This window comes from Lactuca saligna, chromosome 4 (genome assembly GCF_052625555.1).
Source record: "Lactuca saligna cultivar CGN05327 chromosome 4, ASM5262555v1, whole genome shotgun sequence".
Lineage (NCBI taxonomy): Eukaryota > Viridiplantae > Streptophyta > Magnoliopsida > Asterales > Asteraceae > Lactuca > Lactuca saligna.
The window spans coordinates 161,407,187-161,424,472 of NC_136420.1; the positions used below are offsets into that span (position 1 = coordinate 161,407,187).

Below are 17,286 nucleotides of genomic sequence, written 5' to 3' on the forward strand. Positions count from 1 at the left end.
TATCGCTTCCACCCTTGTTGATGTTGTTAGTATTGAAATGCCCCATGACGGCTGCCACGGCTGCCGTGACTGCAGCTTGAAATGTAGCAGCGTCTATCTGAAGTGTTAGCGTCTTGCTAGTTGGTTTGTTGACTCTTGGTGAAGACATAGCTCTGTTTCATGAAGAAAAACGACTTCGTTAGTGGAAATGATTGTCTTAAGTGCATCTTTACAATTTATATTTACGCATATAAATTTTTGCACATTACTGTACTATCCTTAGTGTCTCTGCTAACGCTCCCGAGATAGAGTTATGGCAGTAGGTAGGAGTAGGTTTCATACGGACGTTAAGCTTTACTCCTCTTAGAATCATGTTCGTCCGAACACCTTGGCTGAGGAATTTTGATGGGATTCCGGTGCATTAGTGCTGGTATGATCGCACCCATAGGTCGATGAAGAAGAAACTTCTCAACTAATGTTTAAAGGGTGAGACGATAATGAGTTTATAGAATGGCTATATGTCGCGAGTTTTCTAACTAAGTTTATCTCATATCGATCTGAATCAAAGTTCGGTTGTTTAGGGTGTTCTGAAAACAATTATAATGAGATTCTTTGTATAATAAACTCATGTATTTTAGTAGTTCGGTATTCAAGTGAAACCTTATACTTGACCCAAGCTAAGTCCTTATCACGACCTACTGATGTGTGCTTAGTTATATAATTAAGGCTAGTTAGTCCTTCGAGTCTGATAGATACATCCTAAGCCCATCTTGTTAATATGACTCTAGAAATCATGGTTTCAGTGAATTTTTTTTTTTTTTTTTTTTTTTTTTTTTTTTGACCTCAAAGCAGGTCTACTTCACATTCGTGCATGGGCGGGTTTTGATAGAGGATAGATTTCTCGATTAGAATGACCACTTAATTTGTTGTGTCGCGATTTCACTTACAATAGAGTAGCACCAACACATACTTATGAAGTTAATTTACCAGGTCTGGTGAGCGGTACGAACTCTACTTACGATGATCCATCCCTTGTGATGCCTGAGGCAAGGTCGATGTAGTTTTGTAGCTTTGCCAATCAGCGCTTGGCTACCATCATCCTTTCTTTGAATGCTGTGTGTCCTACCCCTTTTTCTCTCTTTCCTCTTCACGAGTGGTGATAAGGTTCTGGAAAGAGAGTTGGTCTCGGGAATAGTAGTATAATTCTGAGTCACCGGTACATGAGATGGTGGGGTTTATAATGGCGCGCAGTTTTCTGAACTCAGATTGTAGTCTTCCTGTTTTGATCCCCGATGATCGCGATCCGCCGGGTCTTTGCCGGGAGGGCTCTGTCCGTCAGTCCCCCGTGGTTGAGGTCATAGCACCCTCGTTGGTCTCCACATGGTGGTTATTGTCATTGTTGTCGACATTCAACTCTCGATCACAATTTCTCAACGGGTCACAGGTTCATTATAGTCGAAACGGTTCACGGAACCCTTGCTATGCATGGAGGATTGATTACCTCCGGCCCCGCTTATGATTCTTCTCATAATCGTTCACCATTCCTCGAGTTCGGATTAGGAAAGTAAGGGTCATCCGGTAAGTAGGATTTTGCTATGCCGTATTTGCGAGAATAGGAGGGGAGGAGATAAGTACTATGCGTCTAACTCTATTATCAATTTCTTATAGGGGGAAATCCTTATTAGTTACTTCTATAATGACATAGTGCATACTAATTACATATAACAAGATACGATAGACCTTCGAATAAGTGATCCCACTCTAAGTCCACCTCCAAACAAGGAAAAAGGAAGTAAAGTAATGACCACAAATTCTAAGTCTATAATTTCTAAGTTATATATAACCTTAAGGTATCCACCTAGGGACTATAGACCTATCATTGAGGATCTATTTACTTTTCATATAAATTATGATATTACAAAATACTCCCATAGTATTTTAAACTCATGTTCTATTCTTATGTTCTCATTGTGGTAGTGTTGGTAAGTTTTTAGACTTGTTGCCGTATCACAACTATTCTTGGGCATGTGCTAATCACTCCTCGGACCAGCATAGTTGATCAGGCTATGCCACTCCCAAGACTGACCATACATCCCCGAGCTTACCTGTGATATTCAACAATCATTACTTTTCTTTTATTCTAGAGTGGTGCTGACCTTAATATGTATGTATGCATGTATACCTTTAATAAGAAACTATTTATTTCTAAAAGTATAGTTGTTTTGAAACTTTAAATCAGAGACTTAGTCCCAATGCATTTATAGTTTGTATATCTTTTGTGGTTTGATATACTGAGTTCACTATAAACAATGCTCTGATACCAATCTGTCACACCCCCAAACCAAGGATGGCGGAAACGTCCGGGGGTGGAGGACTTCATGTAGAGTATCACAACAATGAGTATAATAGTGCTCAAAGTAAATACAACCAACACAAATATAATTGAAAACGTTACATCAAAGCACATGTTTACATGATTCACATCAATTACATTATAATACAAAATGAATTGTTTGACGATTTATCGTCCCATCCTCAAAACGTTGTTGATTTCCTGTTTTCACTGAATTCCTAAGAATACAAGTAGTTTTGAAAAGTGTCAACACAAAGGTTGGTGAGTTCATAAGAGATTTCGTTAGAAAAGTAAATCGTTTTCCTTGTAAAAGCGTCAGAATATGTATCCAGAAAATCCTATATTTTCTTTAAAATCTGTGTAAGGTAGTCTTATGACTGAAGACCAAAATGTATAAGTAATCTTTCTTATTAATAGAAAATGTTATGTATTTAAATGGACATGGACATGTTTGAACTAAATGAAATTTCTATATGTTCTCAGGTTTGTTAATACATTATATATACGTAGTCCTAAATTAGAGGACCGAGTAATAACAAGTATTGACCATACTTAAAAGTATAAATGTGGTTTCAAATGATGTGTAGTCGTAACTACCAAAACCAAAAGTGTACAGTAATATCTGTACTCATAGAGATAAAAAGGTAATTTTAAATCGACATAAAACTCATTTAGGTTTTAAAAATAAAATCCCGTAAACTTATGGATTGTTCCCTATGTGAGCCGTTGTAATCATACTATGACTATGTGAACCTGCCACGACGTTCTCAGTGTCGCGAAAAATAAAATGACATTTGTCACCCGTAGACCTGCAGGTCCAACTGTAGCTAGCAGCAAGGTGTGGGGTGTCAATCCCAATATAGATCTATATACAAGTATCACGTTCTCCCTCAAGGAGATTCTGATTATAACTACCAGGAATTATATTCCCGCACTCGGACGTACGGGGAGAGAGAGAGAGAGAGAGAGAGAGAGAGAGAGAAATAGAGAAACTCACAATATAGGATAACAAGTTTACGTTAAATGTGTGTGAATATAAATATTTCTTGTATGAATGTACCCTTCTTGTACGAGTGCGCAGAGTGATGTATCATAAACTATACCTATTATAGTTTATCTAAAATGTATGTAATATGTATGAATCCTTTTATGGAAATGTATTAGTGTTGTGAATTTATCAAACTATACATTTTATAGTCTAATAATACGTGTTCCAAAATGAATGAATAATATTTAATATTTAATATGAATGTCTTAATTCCAGTTCATAATGATAAACTAACACGGAAACACATTCAAATATTAGAACTTATGATTATACACTTTGCTCAACATAATACAAAGTGTTATGATATTTACATGCTGTTGGCTAACTTTAGCCATTCTGCCCTGTATTTGGAAAAATCATAGAAAAATCATACGAAGTCGAAAACTAGATCCATAAATTCTGAGAGTTCACAAAATGTGTCTAGTTTACTCATAAATTTTATCTCAATTTATAATGACCTCTAACTTGGGTGAAAAAGTCCAAAATCACAGACTGGTCCGGATTGTTGTTTGAAATGATAGGCAGTTTTGTAAAAATCGCCATAAATTATAGAAAAATCGTATGGAGATGTGCAAGTAGCCATTTTAAAGCTAAAAACTTGAACTATTTGCACCTTGTACAGTTTTGAAAACAAAAATGTGTAAGATGCCCAAAACAGTCCGTGAATGGAGTTGAACTTTTCTGATGAAGGCTGTTAGAAAACTTTTGATAGGTTCTTAGTGTTTTAACTTGTATTCACCCCCTGAAAACTTGAGAAATCATGAAAATGTAGGGGTATGAACTCACCTTGAGTGATTTCAGTAGATGATTGTTGAAGAATGGAAGTGTTTAATTCAAGAACACTTGGAGATGCCTTGAAGGTTTTCGAGAATCTAACATCATAGTTAGGGAGTTTGTGTAAGCAACCAAAGATTTGAGTAGAATGAAGTGAAATAATAATAGGGAGGATGAATTTTTACTTACTAAGTGTGGAAGAACACTTGAATCCAGCCTTGGATCTCGAAAATTTGTGTAGAAGAGTTTGAGAGAAAAAGTGATGTTTGTTACTTAGTGGAATGAGAGAAATGAGAGAAAATGAGGAGTGTGGTTGATTGTTCCAGCTCAAAAACGTGGGAGTGAGTGAAATTTGAGTGTAAGGGAACATTGAAGTGACATAGGTAAGGTGGGGAGGTATGGCTGGTCATAGAGTGGGTGTGGGGTGGTTGCTTGTGACTTGAATTTTTTTTTTTTTTTTTTTTTTTTTTTTTTTTTTTTTTTTTAACTTGCAAGGCACAATGGAATATATTATTCCTATAAAGGAAATTGACTCAATCAAGGACGATTTCACAATTAAAGTTCGGATCATACGTCTTTGGACTCAAAAGTCAAGAACAATGTCTTATAATTGTCTATATCCCATTTTTAGTTTAATTTTCTAAATATATGTGTGGTTGTCTATGTGTGTGTATCTCTTTAAAAATTCTGCAATTTCATCATTTTATGACCCCCATTTGCGAAGTTGAGTATTTATTTCCAAAAATGCGAAACTCCAGGGACAATATTTGAAATCTTATGTTTTCTTCCCCAATTCGCATTCTACTGTGAAATACTTCGCATCTTCATTCTTACACCCTTCGCATCCCTTCGCATTAATCACCTTCGCATTTTAACCTAATTAATCAAATGCGATTCACAAAATTTTTCATTCCAGATGCGAACACAGTTTAGTTCTTGAACTCTAAACTTGCGAAATCAAAATTTTCATATGTTGAACCCATATGCGAATATTAACCCAATTGACTTCAAATTGATTCATAGATGCGAACACTCGATTGTTTTACTTTCGCAAAATGAGCATCAACAACTCCACAATCGAGTTTTTAAATTCTTGCAAACAACAATTTCATAGTCCTTGACTTCGCGTTTTTCTTCACGAATCATCCCTCAATCATCAATCCAATTGCGAATCAAAAACTCATATGTTCTTGCTTTATCGATTCATCGACTACACTCATACAAATGCGAACAATACTCAATTTCAAAATCGATTGAAACTTATAGCAAAGCTAAATCCAACTTCGCATTAATCACCTTCGCATTTTAACCTAATTAATCAAATGCTATTCACAAAATTTTTCATTCCAAATGCGAACACAGTTTAGTTCTTGATTAGTACGAAGGCTTAGGAAATTTTTAACACAAACTTTTCTCCTGTGATGTTTTCCCATTAACATAGCAAGTTGTACAATACGAACATAACACTAACCCTAATACACAAGGTTAGTTGAGCTGATCGGTTTGACTCGTTGACTTTATTTGACTTTGAATTGACCAGAATTTGACGGTTGTCACATCTACTAATATGTTGGGTAGAACACGGGTAGATAGTTGGTGTGTAATAAACAGATGAGAGGCCTCGTTGTTGTTTTGATCCAGTCATCTAGCGGAATTTAGATGACGACCACGGACTTTTCTAGACAGTCTAGTGGAACGCTAGCAGGCTCATAACCTGTAGGTGTTAATGAACTTGGGTGTTCATTCGCTGTATTCCATCCCCCTCATGGTTGCCTTATTTGACTTATATTGCTGAGGAACCCCCGAAGCATGTGTTGTCACCCCGATGAAAATATTCTTAGATTAGGTCCCTTGTGTTAGTTATTTTAGGGACATAAAGTGAGAATAACGGGAATGGGTAACTGGGTTATTGTTGGTTGATAATAATTAATTATTTATTGTGGGTTGAAAACCCTATATGCTCACCAGACTCCCAAGCCTGACCCACTCAGTTTTATTTGTATTACAGGAAGTGGCGCAAGGGCGTAAGATAGATGAACCATCAAGTTGTTTTGTTTACAAGTCTGTATATGTATATATTTGTTGAATGACTTGTAATGTTATCGTTTATGCTTATTGGTCTGTATCGGAACATGACACCCCGAGTTTTGATTATATAATGAAAAATACATTTCTTTTATGAAATGCTTTGGTAAACATTGTTTTATCATGTTTTGTTTTTGGGATCAAATTCCGCAACTCTTTCAAATCAAAAGGATTTACTCTGAAATTATTTTAAAAGCATAAATGAAAATCTGTCTTTTCTGGCCGAGATTTTGGGGATGTCACATCATACCTTTAGATCTGGTCTCAAATCATCATTGATGGAGCAGATTAACAACGAAACATGATTAGAAACACCATATACCGTCGTCAAAACAACATTCTCAAGGAAATTGACGTCAATTTCACGTCGAGACTGAAACCGATCATGTTCGTGGACTATCACAGTAAGGCGATGAAGCATCGGTGGTCGACTATCAGGTGATGATCGATGAAGAAGGGATGGATCGGCGATGGAGAGGAGGAGCATCGGTAGAAGGTTCGTCGCCATAGATGGAGCAGCGACGGCGAAAGCTTGCCTCGCCTGAGATGGAGCAGCATTGACGATGGAAGGAGGCAAAGGAATAGAGATGGATTTGAAGCAAAAAAACGTCGATGAATAGGGTATTAAGGAAGACAGGTTTATTTATTTAAGTTAAAAGTCAATACCATGATTATAGGGATTATTTTTGGAAGTTATTAAGCAAATTATTAAATTACCATTACATATTTATTTAATTATTTAATTTTTTATTAATTTTGATTGATCTACATTTAATCATACAATAACAGAATAATTATTTTGAATACTTGAACATATCTCTCTCTTTCTCTTTCTCTCTCTCTCTCTCTCTATATATATATATATATATATATATATATATATATATATATATATATATATATATATATATATATATATATATATATATATATTGGTCGTGATAAGGTATTAAATTCGAATTTTAAAATCCATTCTCTCCGGCCCTTATATCGGCTCCCTTCCCTTTATATCTCCACTCCTCTTCTCTATGATTCCCCTATCTCTTTCTCTCAATCGAACAATCTCATCTGGTTTCATTACAAACCTCAACCTGGTGGGAACCGATGTTAAAGCCATCACATCACCAACTCGCCTGTAGAAATCCTATACTTTACCACCATCGCACCTCCTAAAAGCCTAGCCGCTGACCACCTAACGCACCGCCTTTATATCTCTCTATTTGGCTTCCGATCACTGCCTCATCACCAAGGTCTCTCTCTCTCTCTCTCTGTCTCTCTCTCTCTCTCTCTCTCTCTCTCTATATATATATATATATATATATATATATATATATATATATATATATATATATATATATATATATATATATATTTATATTTAACTTTGTGTGTTTATGGGACTCCGATCCATGGTTTGTGTTTAGTTCTCTCTCTCTCTCTCTCTCTCTCTCTCTCTCTCTCTCTCTCTCTCTCTCTCTCTCTCTCTCTCTCTCTCTCTCTCTTATCATTTATTTGTTTTCTACGACATCAAGTTTTGTCACTTCTATTTAATTTAGTTGTGGGTATTTTGTCAAAGAAAAGCGGCAAAACGAAAGAAATTTAAAAGAACAAGTGTGGTGCAACATTTGTTTGATAACCGCGTTATGGTAAGTTTTGTACTTAAAAAAAAGACTTCATTACTGATTTTTGTTTCTTTTGGATCACTGATCTCTCCCCCGATATAAATATGTTGCTATATTGGATAAAAAAAACAAAGTATTTTTCCCAAATTGGCAGCAAAATGAAAGTGTGTTGTTGCTTGGCACATTTCACCTAAAAAATAGGTTGCTGGTGTTGATGTCGTCCAAAGTAATAGCAATATCTACTCTGATAAAATCTTGTCATAAATAGTGAAAAAGACAAAGACAACATGTTGCTGACTTGCTGTGAAGGAAGGATGTGGAGTAAGAGGACCTTTACATCTAAGGTTTGTTCCTTTAACAATTCATGCATATAAATTCTAAAAAATTCAAAAGGGATAAAAATGACTTTTTCCTTTAATACTTGGATTTGTACCTCAAATTTACCTATAGTTTTTTTAATTATAGAATTCTAATTTTGTTTTTTTGTCATGCATTTTATTTTATTTTTCTTTACCAGTGGGTACAATCAGCCAAACCATGGTTTGTTGGGTGCTTCTTCTCAGTTTTTTCTTCACAAGAGTTTAAGATAGGCAAAATAATATGTTTTGGCATAAATAAATTTGCAAATGCAGGTTTGAAATCTGGTTTGAAGGTTCAAAATATGTTATGGAGGTTTGGAATCTATAAAAACTTTGTTTAATATGTATGTCTTTCTACAGATGGTGTTTGTGAGTTCAAAAAACTCATATTGTAGTTTTCCTTAAACCCCCTCCCCCCCATTGGTTAGTACAGCTGAATCAGGAACTTTAATGGAATCTAGGTGGAACTACAAGTAACTTACTGCTCAAATGGTGCAAAGTCAGAAACACATGAAGACTCTTTTTAGTTCAAGTAATAGTCACATTATTTTTTCTTATCTTTCACCAAAAAGTTTAATGAAAACTAAAGTTTGAGAAGAAGATACATAGAGCATGGGAAAGTAGCTTATTCCGGATGTTATGTTGCTTAGAATATTTTGGATAAGTTCATTGTTGCAATCCTTAGTTCTATGATTCATTCAAACAAAGATGCGCCTGATGGTTAGGGTTAAAAACCAACAAGGCATTTTGCTAGGGGTAATCCCCTTTTTCCAAAAAAAAAAAAAAAAAAAAAAACCAATAAGGACCGTTGCAAATCATTATCCTTTTCAGCCGATACCAGAGACAAGATGATTGAGTACTTCATAATTTTAAACCAACTTATTATAGATGATTCCGCTCTTTCTAGGCTTTGTTATGCTTTTACAAGATGAAAACCATTGATGTAATAGTGATAAGTTGCAGGATTGAACTTTACTTATAAGATACTGTGTATCCAATATTGAAAATAAAAATGTATAGATAAATGATTGAAGCATTAAAAAAAGCTTACCAAAATGAGTTCATTTTTTCTATTAATGTATATTTTTCGTTCTTGCAAGAGTTTGCTTCAAAGTTTTTATGTTTGCTTTGAACATTTCAAGCATTGATAGGATGATGAACTTGCATCTTTGGAGAGTCATTTAGGCTAATTTAATCCAATTCTCAACATCATGAGGCATTAAATAAATCTATTAAAAGATTCAAAATATTTTTGTGTTTGATGTTATATCTATCACGGAAGAAAAGTTCTTTTGAGTTTTGACACAATTTCCAAACGTTATTCAACAAAAAGTGCCCAATATAACTAAAATTACCGATATGCATTAATATCCAAGTAAGTGTACCTTAATTGATATTTTATTTTAATTCAATGACAAATAGTAATTAATAATGAATCAATATTTCAAATACTAATTAATTAATAACATTTCATATTTACAAATACTAATTAATAATAACCAAATTCATCTATTTTATGGCAACTATCAAGTTTCTTTAAAATAAAAAGTGAATATAAGCTATAAGCATACTGTATAAATAAAATAAAAGTAATTATTACCGTTTGTGGAAAAAACATGAGTTAAGCGAAAAAGTAAATATTTTTACCAAGTTGATCAACTAAACCAAAAAAGTAAAAAAATAAAAAAAAATAAAAATAATAATAATAATAATAATAATAATAAATAAATAAAAATTAACTCAGTTAACATTGTAACATAGTTTCCTTAAGGTTTGGTTGTTGAGCGGACGAACGATATTTGACAATCTAAGATGTAAAGATGATAGATAAATTGGTATTCAAACTGATACACAAAAATTTGAAAGCAATTGAGATATTTTGATATTTGTTATTTTCAAATAAAAGACCACAAAGGGCAAATTAGGGCTATATTTCAATAAAAAAAAAAATAAAGAACAACAATCAAATATATATTATTGATATATTTTGATAAGTATATGATATTTATTGATGCATTGATTGAAAAAAGTTCAAGGTCTACCATATTGAATACTATGGACAATGACCTATGGAAGAATGAGTGAAAGGAGCCATATTGCATTTACCTATTGTTATGGGATATTAGTGGTCCTATATGTTTTGAGAATGTAAACAGCAAAAGAACTAATCTCCCTCTATAAACAAATTTCTGATAAAACTATTAACACCCGTTGCTTGGTGCGGATAAACAACTAGTATAAAAAAAAAAGAAGTATATTCAGGTTGTTACAAACTTAAATGAGTCTACCCAACTTTAACAGCCACTAATGACACTGTTTAACATGTGCTTCAACTACTCTGACTTTCTAATTATCACGTGATCAACACATTCTCTCCTGTCGCACTGTTCATATACCTGTCCATGTGTTTCTGTATCTTGATTTCAAAAACTATTATGTTCAACAGTTTGTTCTACATGACTACAAATTTGAGTTTCATGAATGTTGTGTAAAAGTGAATGAAGATGAAAGTATAACAGACTCGATTCGAACACACACAGCAACAACCACCTCCATCCGTTCTAGCTATACCAGAAGTTGCTTCGATCGTCTTTGTAAAATCAACGCATAGAAACCCCTTGTTCTAAAAAACAACACCAACGAAACAAGAAACCCAAAAACACAAACCCCAGCACACACAAAATACGAAACCATAAAGCAATGAATCCCATGGCAAGATCCTCCTCCTCCTGCTTCAGCTTCCATGTCGTAAATCCTACCAATCACTCCCACAGAAAGTATATACGACCCAATGGGATTACCCGCAGCTACTGTGTTGAAAATCGTCCCCATATGCTTCACTCCAAAGATCTCCGAAGTGATTGTAGGCATCAAAGACCACTGTGATCCATAGCAAATGCCCACGATCACTGTACCAATGTACAAATTCCCACCTGACCCGATGATCAAATGGCCGGCGACCATGGCTGCTTGTGTTAGCGAGATAAACAATGGTCTCCCCCATCCGTATCTGTGTAGAAACACATCAGACAAAAATCCACCCCCAAATCGTCCAAGAAAGTTCCATATGCTCCATAGAGAAACCATCGCATTGATCTGAAAAGTTGAGTAGTCGAGAGACTCGCCTATCTGACTTATATTGTTGATCGTCGCCATTCCCGATCCCATCCCAAACACCATCGCTACAGATAGTAACCAGAAGTTGACAGTTCCCACCGCTTGCACCAGATTCATTTCAACGCCTCCGTCCTTGTCAGAAGCTACAATCAACGGAGCCATGGCGGGTGACGGCGGTTGTTTTTCCTTTCTTTGAGCTGAGACCGCGACTTGAAGAGGTGAAGACACCAGCATCAGAAGAACGACGGTTGTAACGATGTGAACCCATGATGGGATTGCAAACATGTTTTGAAAGATAATTATGATCATTAAATATGCAGCAACTGCTAGAGCGATCAATGAAAAGCCATTCAAATGGTGTTTGTCGTTGGTTGTGTTCGATGGGTTTACATGAATCAAAGACATAAGTAGAAGAGACACAGCAGCCGGAAACACAGCGAGCATCAGCAGGAAAGTGCTTGGGCTTCCATCAAACAGCGTCTGGTAGATTTGGATCAATATCGCTCCACTCAGACCAAGAAATCCCTTACAAATTTGAAGAAATAATTTACTTCAGTACAATTCTTCCTTCTTCCTTTTTCAAATGTATAATCAAACAAGAAAATTATATTAGGTTTACGTACCTTCATAATGCCAACGGTGGTTCCACTGTAATCGGGGAAGTTCTGAACAGCGACGACGACATTTGTGGTGTTGAAGAAAGTTTGTGCGTGAGCAGCCATGAACATGAAGAAGCACATGAGGGAGACGTGAGGCTTCTCAATGACTCCGGTAACGGATAACCACATAAGGAAGTAACCAGCAAAGAACTGAATCGCTCCGGCCAAGTAAACCAATGAAAGACCGGATCCAAAACGAGACGACGACGGAGGTGCACCGCGTTTGTGATCGGTGACAGCGTGGTAGAGCAGACCGGATAAAACTCCGATGTTAGCGCCGATGTCTTTGAAAACGGAGACGGTGTCGAGAGTTGATTGATCGTAACCTTGACTGGATTTGAGGGCTGCGGAGTATATTCCGAAGGCGTAGGAAGCACCGCAGCTGCACTGAATCCATATGCTCGCCACCGTTGCTATCCATTTGCTGTTTTCCATTTTTGATTTGTTGCCTTTTACAGGTCTACTCCTTCAAACGTGCGTGTAGCGATTATGATTTATGTTCCTTTATAATGGGAGTGGAAGAGGAGATGTCGCCAGCCTATATATTGACTTTCGTAGTTTATGTAATTACCCACCATGCACATGTATATTTATTTTGCAATATATGATTAAAATACTTCATTATATATATAAATATAATATGTATATTTTTGCAACATTATTAAAATAAAGTGAATGAATAAGCATACTTTAAACTTTAAAGCAAGTAAAATAAAATATCGATATACGCGGTATGTCTGTTTGAAGCTTTGCCAAGGGAATGTGAACTTGTAAACAACTCAATGACAAAGAGCCTAGCATTGTTTAAATGATTGTTCTATTTCTATTTCTATTTCGGTCACATGGTAACCCTTGCATTGTTTATTTATTCATATACAAATTAGAATGTTAGATTAATAAAATCCAATAATATCTCTCAAAATCTTATAAAATATAAAAGGTATCTCTGTATTGTTACATTATTGTGAAGTCTATTATTGGCACATGGTAAACGACGCATTCTTTCACCAAACAAAAACATGTAGAAAAATGTGTAAGCTGCAGAACTAATAATAAAATTAATTAATATAATCCAATAATATCTTTCAAAATCCTATAAAATACAAAAAGACTAAAAATAATTTTGATCATCGAAGTATATATTAAGGTTGTCATTAAGGGTAACAACTCTCGATTCAACCAGTAATCCGATACTGACCCAACCCGAAAATAGACGGATTTTGGTTGAGATTTTTGACATGTCAATCCGCCATAGGTTGGGTTGGGCTATCTAATTTCCTTTCGTATTCGTAATATTTCATATCATCATGTTCCTTCCATATACATACGTGTTTGCGGTACCTTAATTTAAAAAAAAAAAAAAAACCAACAACAACGCATTTCATTATAAGATATTCACAACTCATGAACAAAGAAAGCATCCATTTTGTATGAATGTTTTTATTTTTCAATTTTATTTAGATGTTAATGATTTTATAAATTTATGTTGAAACTTTTTTTCTAATAATTAATTTAATCACTTTATGACTATATGTTAAAAAATCATCATTTTTGAAAGTCCAGTGTTGATTTATTAAATGAGTTATTTGGCTTGGGTTTGACCCGCTAACTTGTAAACACGTGAACCCGTACTTAAACGGGTTATATGTGTTGGGTTGGGTTGGGTTGGGTTTGGTCGGGTTGAGGTTCCAAACCACCAACCCGTGACCCGCCAACCCATATATTATATGGATTAAGTTGAGTTTTTGTTTTCTGACCCGTCAACCCACCAACCCATGACACGTCAACCCGAACCCAACCTGATTGTCAGGCCTAGTTGTTATTATCTAGTGCTACAAGTTCAAAATGTAGTTATATACTTTAATTTTTTTGTTTTGCAAATGTATCCCTTTAGACTACCCGGTATGGGCCTATTATGGCTCGTTATTGCTGATGTGTCTGCACCTTCATGCCGTGAACATAGGGGGAACACCACTGTAACATACACGTTTTGAAATAGTGTTTTAAGTAAATAATATTATGAAATATTATGTGAATTTGAATATTGAGTTCTAACAGATAGTTTTTACTAGAAATGAAGTAAAACTATGTTTAGAATCACTCATAAAATATTGGAAGTCTTATGAAATTCCAATTAAAAGCCAAATAATAAAATTTAACGAAAATATAAAATTTGGAATAAGTAAAATTTTATTATTGAAAGTTGTATATAATCTCGTTATAAACACTTAGGCGAAAACTTCATCGAAATCCGAGTTATAACGAAGAAGTTATGACAAATCGAAGATCCACTATAAAACTGGCACGGCGCCGAATGACGTAAAAAGTGAGTTTTTGATAAACTACTTTTTAGCCTTAGTAATCTAAACGAAAGTCGTAGTATTCATTAAACCGAGAAGTTCGATAAAAAGAACGTCCAAATCTAACTTCGTATGACGAAGTTATGATTTTTCGAAGTTTCAACTTAGTAGTAGACAGCTAAAAACTCGAATTTTAGATCGAGCGATTTTTAGCCGACACAACCTAAATGAGAATCGAAGGTCTCATCATTAGTAGCACAATGGTAAAAAGTCTGACGAAAACGGACGTCGGATGAAGAAGTTATGAATTTTTAACGGATTTCCTGTCCCGGTCTGTTAAAAATAATAATATAAAAATTAAAGTCAAAATTAGCCGACGAAGTCTAAACGGAAGTTGTAGAGCGTAATTTTAGCTACGCGTGCATATAAATAACATAAAAAACGGAGCTCGTATGCGAAAGTTATGGATTTTACAAGATTTGGCACATTTTTCGAGAAATTTCGCATGAATAGTACTGCCACGTGTTGGAGTGCACAGTTCTTCATTCATGACTTTGTAAATGTTTGACTTTTGTAAAACCCACTTGCATGTGGTGCTTTAGCCTTTAGACCCATTTGGTAGTTAGAGTGAGAGAGAGACATGTAAACACCTCTATAAATAGTGGGTTTGTCCACTGGTAGAGGTGTGCTTTGAAAGATGTAGAAGTGAGTGAGTAAGTGTGTGTTAATTATGTAGTCTAGATCTAGATCCTTTTTGTAACACCATATACATTCAATATATCTCTTAAACACCCAAATCACCATGTTCAATTGTGCAAGCTTTAATTCCGCATGTCAAACCATGTTCTTTATCACAACAATTGGTATCAGAGCGGGTCTTCAAGATCAAGGTGATATTTGAAGAATGATTCTCGGTTTGGCAATTTTTGTCGCAATTTGATCAATTTTGGTGAGTCTCTCTCTATGATCTCTTAATTTCATTTGAATCGTGCGTTGCGTTCTTGATTTTTGATCGTTTGACTCATTTGATCAAATCCGTTTCAATCCTATTGCTGATCCAATAATTTTTTTTTGATCAATTACAAAAATCTAAATCAAATTTTCATTTCATATTTTTTCAAATATTTACTGTTCCTCGTTTTATAAACATTCGAAATTTACTGTTTATGAAGCCCATCTTGAGAAATCTGAATAATAATTATCAAAAGCCCAAGTCCAATCTAAAGTTACTGTTCGTGTTATCATCATAAGCCCAATATCCATTCATATGATATTGAATCTATCCACTAAGCCCCACATCAATTTGATTTCAGTTTTCATTCAACGAAGATAATCATCAAAATGATTCTCGATACTCGCTCACGTTATCATATCAAAATTGAGTAATCAGATTTTTCTTTGAATTAGAAATCTGTCGATCATTTCATTTGTGTTCATTATTTCATCACTCGACTTGTACTCTTGCTTTACTGTGTTGTACCATTGGTTTTTGATATCGATTGATTTGTTCTTGAGTTCTAGTTTGACTTCATCAAACGTTTGTTACTCAGAATTGAATTTCAAATTTGCATTAAAATCGAAAGCGGGAGTATGAGTTCGAATCTTCAAAATTGAAAATCAAATTTGAGTGATTTTGTTGTGAGATGAGTATTCAACAGTCAATGGTTTAAGAAAGAAAGTCAAAATTGATTTGGTGTTATTCTTGATCAGTGAATTTCAATGGTTGAGTGGGATGATTGAAGTCGAATTTACATGATAAAATCAATTTTGATTGAAACTTGGTTTGAAGATTTCGTTATGCGAAAATAAGTTTGGACTTCAATTTATATCAAGCAGATGAAGTAAGATCGATTATTTTGAAATGCGATGTCAAATCTGTTGAAGGGTGTAATGATTATTGTTTTCGAATGGTATGTGTTCGATTGGTTATTGGGTTTGTATACAGGGATCGATTTTAAACGGAGGTTAAAGATTGTGGGAACAAATAACTGTTAAAGTCGATGTTTTTTTGAACGAAGCCCTGGTTATTGAATGAATCATACGAAGGATCTATTATTTGATTTTTGGAATTGGGTTTGATGTTCGAAGGAGGTATTGAGGGTGATCAGGGTAACCAATTTTCGAAGGGATGTGGATTAACGAAGGATGAATGGTCACTATGTAATAGATGATTTTTTTGAATTATATGAAGGGTATGGATTGATCGGAGGGGAGTGAAAATTTTGTACGAAGGGCTATTTGGATTTTATTCGAAGGGTGTATGGGACAAAAAGAAAATTTCTTACGAAGGGTTAGGGCGTGTTTGGCAAAAGTAGCTGTTAGCTGGAAGCGGGTAGCGGTTAGCTGGTAGCGGGTAGCTGGTAGCGTGTAGCTGGTAGCTTGTAGTGGGAAGCTGTAGCTTTTATTTGTTATATGAATGTTTGGCAAAAATAGCTGGAAGCTTTTGAAATATATAAAATTACATAAAAGGACAATTTATTAAAATTAAAAAAATATATAAATATATTTTTAAGAGTAATTATGGAAATTGATTTCAAAAGCTCCGGAGCGTTTTGTTAAAAGCTACATGAAGTAGCTTTTAGAATCGGAGCGTTTTGTTAAAACTAAAAGCTAAACGTTCGTACTGCCAAACGAAGCTTTTTGTTTAAACTAGAGCGTTTTGTCAAAAGCTAACAGCTAGAAGCTCCCAAACGCTTCCAAAAGCTCTGTGCCAATTACTTCGAATGATTTGAACAAATGACCCATTTTCGAATTTGACCCCTGAACCTTCGAATATTTGACACTTTGCAAATTAACTCAATTTTCGAATATTTGACACTTTTCACCCAACTTCGAAAATTGGTTAAGGCTTCATATATTTGAACAAGTCTTCGTATGTTTGAGCAAAAAGGGCAAAATTTACGAAGATAGTCCCTGAGACTTCAAATTTTTGGTAGTTTGCACCCAAATTCGAAAAATGACTATTTTTTGCTGAAAATTGAAGATTGTGC

General features: G+C 34.8%; 1 protein-coding gene and 1 long non-coding RNA gene across 6 annotated transcripts; one reads left to right on the top strand and one right to left on the bottom strand.

Annotated features, from left to right (window-relative positions):
- Nucleotides 1-7,204: 7,204 nt before the first annotated feature.
- On the top strand, nucleotides 7,205-8,927 carry LOC145043021 (uncharacterized). 5 transcript variants are annotated; one of them, XR_013680867.1, is made up of 4 exons: nucleotides 7,205-7,489; nucleotides 7,796-7,885; nucleotides 8,016-8,205; nucleotides 8,379-8,927. It is a non-coding gene; the product is annotated as an uncharacterized LOC145043021 (long non-coding RNA). The 5 variants fall into 5 exon arrangements; XR_013680866.1 differs by having other exon boundaries at nucleotides 7,816-7,885; XR_013680869.1 differs by having other exon boundaries at nucleotides 7,816-7,885; nucleotides 8,063-8,205.
- A 1,531-nt stretch (nucleotides 8,928-10,458) lies between these two features.
- Nucleotides 10,459-12,457, bottom strand: LOC145038893 (protein NUCLEAR FUSION DEFECTIVE 4-like). The gene is made up of 2 exons (XM_078987111.1): nucleotides 11,961-12,457; nucleotides 10,459-11,862 (listed from the first exon to the last, which is right to left on the bottom strand). Exons 1-2 carry the CDS (start codon nucleotides 12,429-12,431, stop codon nucleotides 10,786-10,788), a joined length of 1,548 nt encoding a protein of 515 aa, XP_078843237.1. The 5' UTR covers nucleotides 12,432-12,457; the 3' UTR covers nucleotides 10,459-10,785.
- Nucleotides 12,458-17,286: the final 4,829 nt, after the last annotated feature.

Excerpts from the sequence above, each read along its gene's own strand:
- LOC145038893 (XM_078987111.1), bottom strand. The coding sequence starts at position 12,431 with ATGGAAAACAGCAAATGGATAGCAACGGTGGCGAGCATATGGATTCAG. Across the intron at positions 11,863-11,960 it reads CCACCGTTGGCATTATGAAG|GGATTTCTTGGTCTGAGTGG; the intron begins GTACGTAAACCT and ends CAAATTTGTAAG.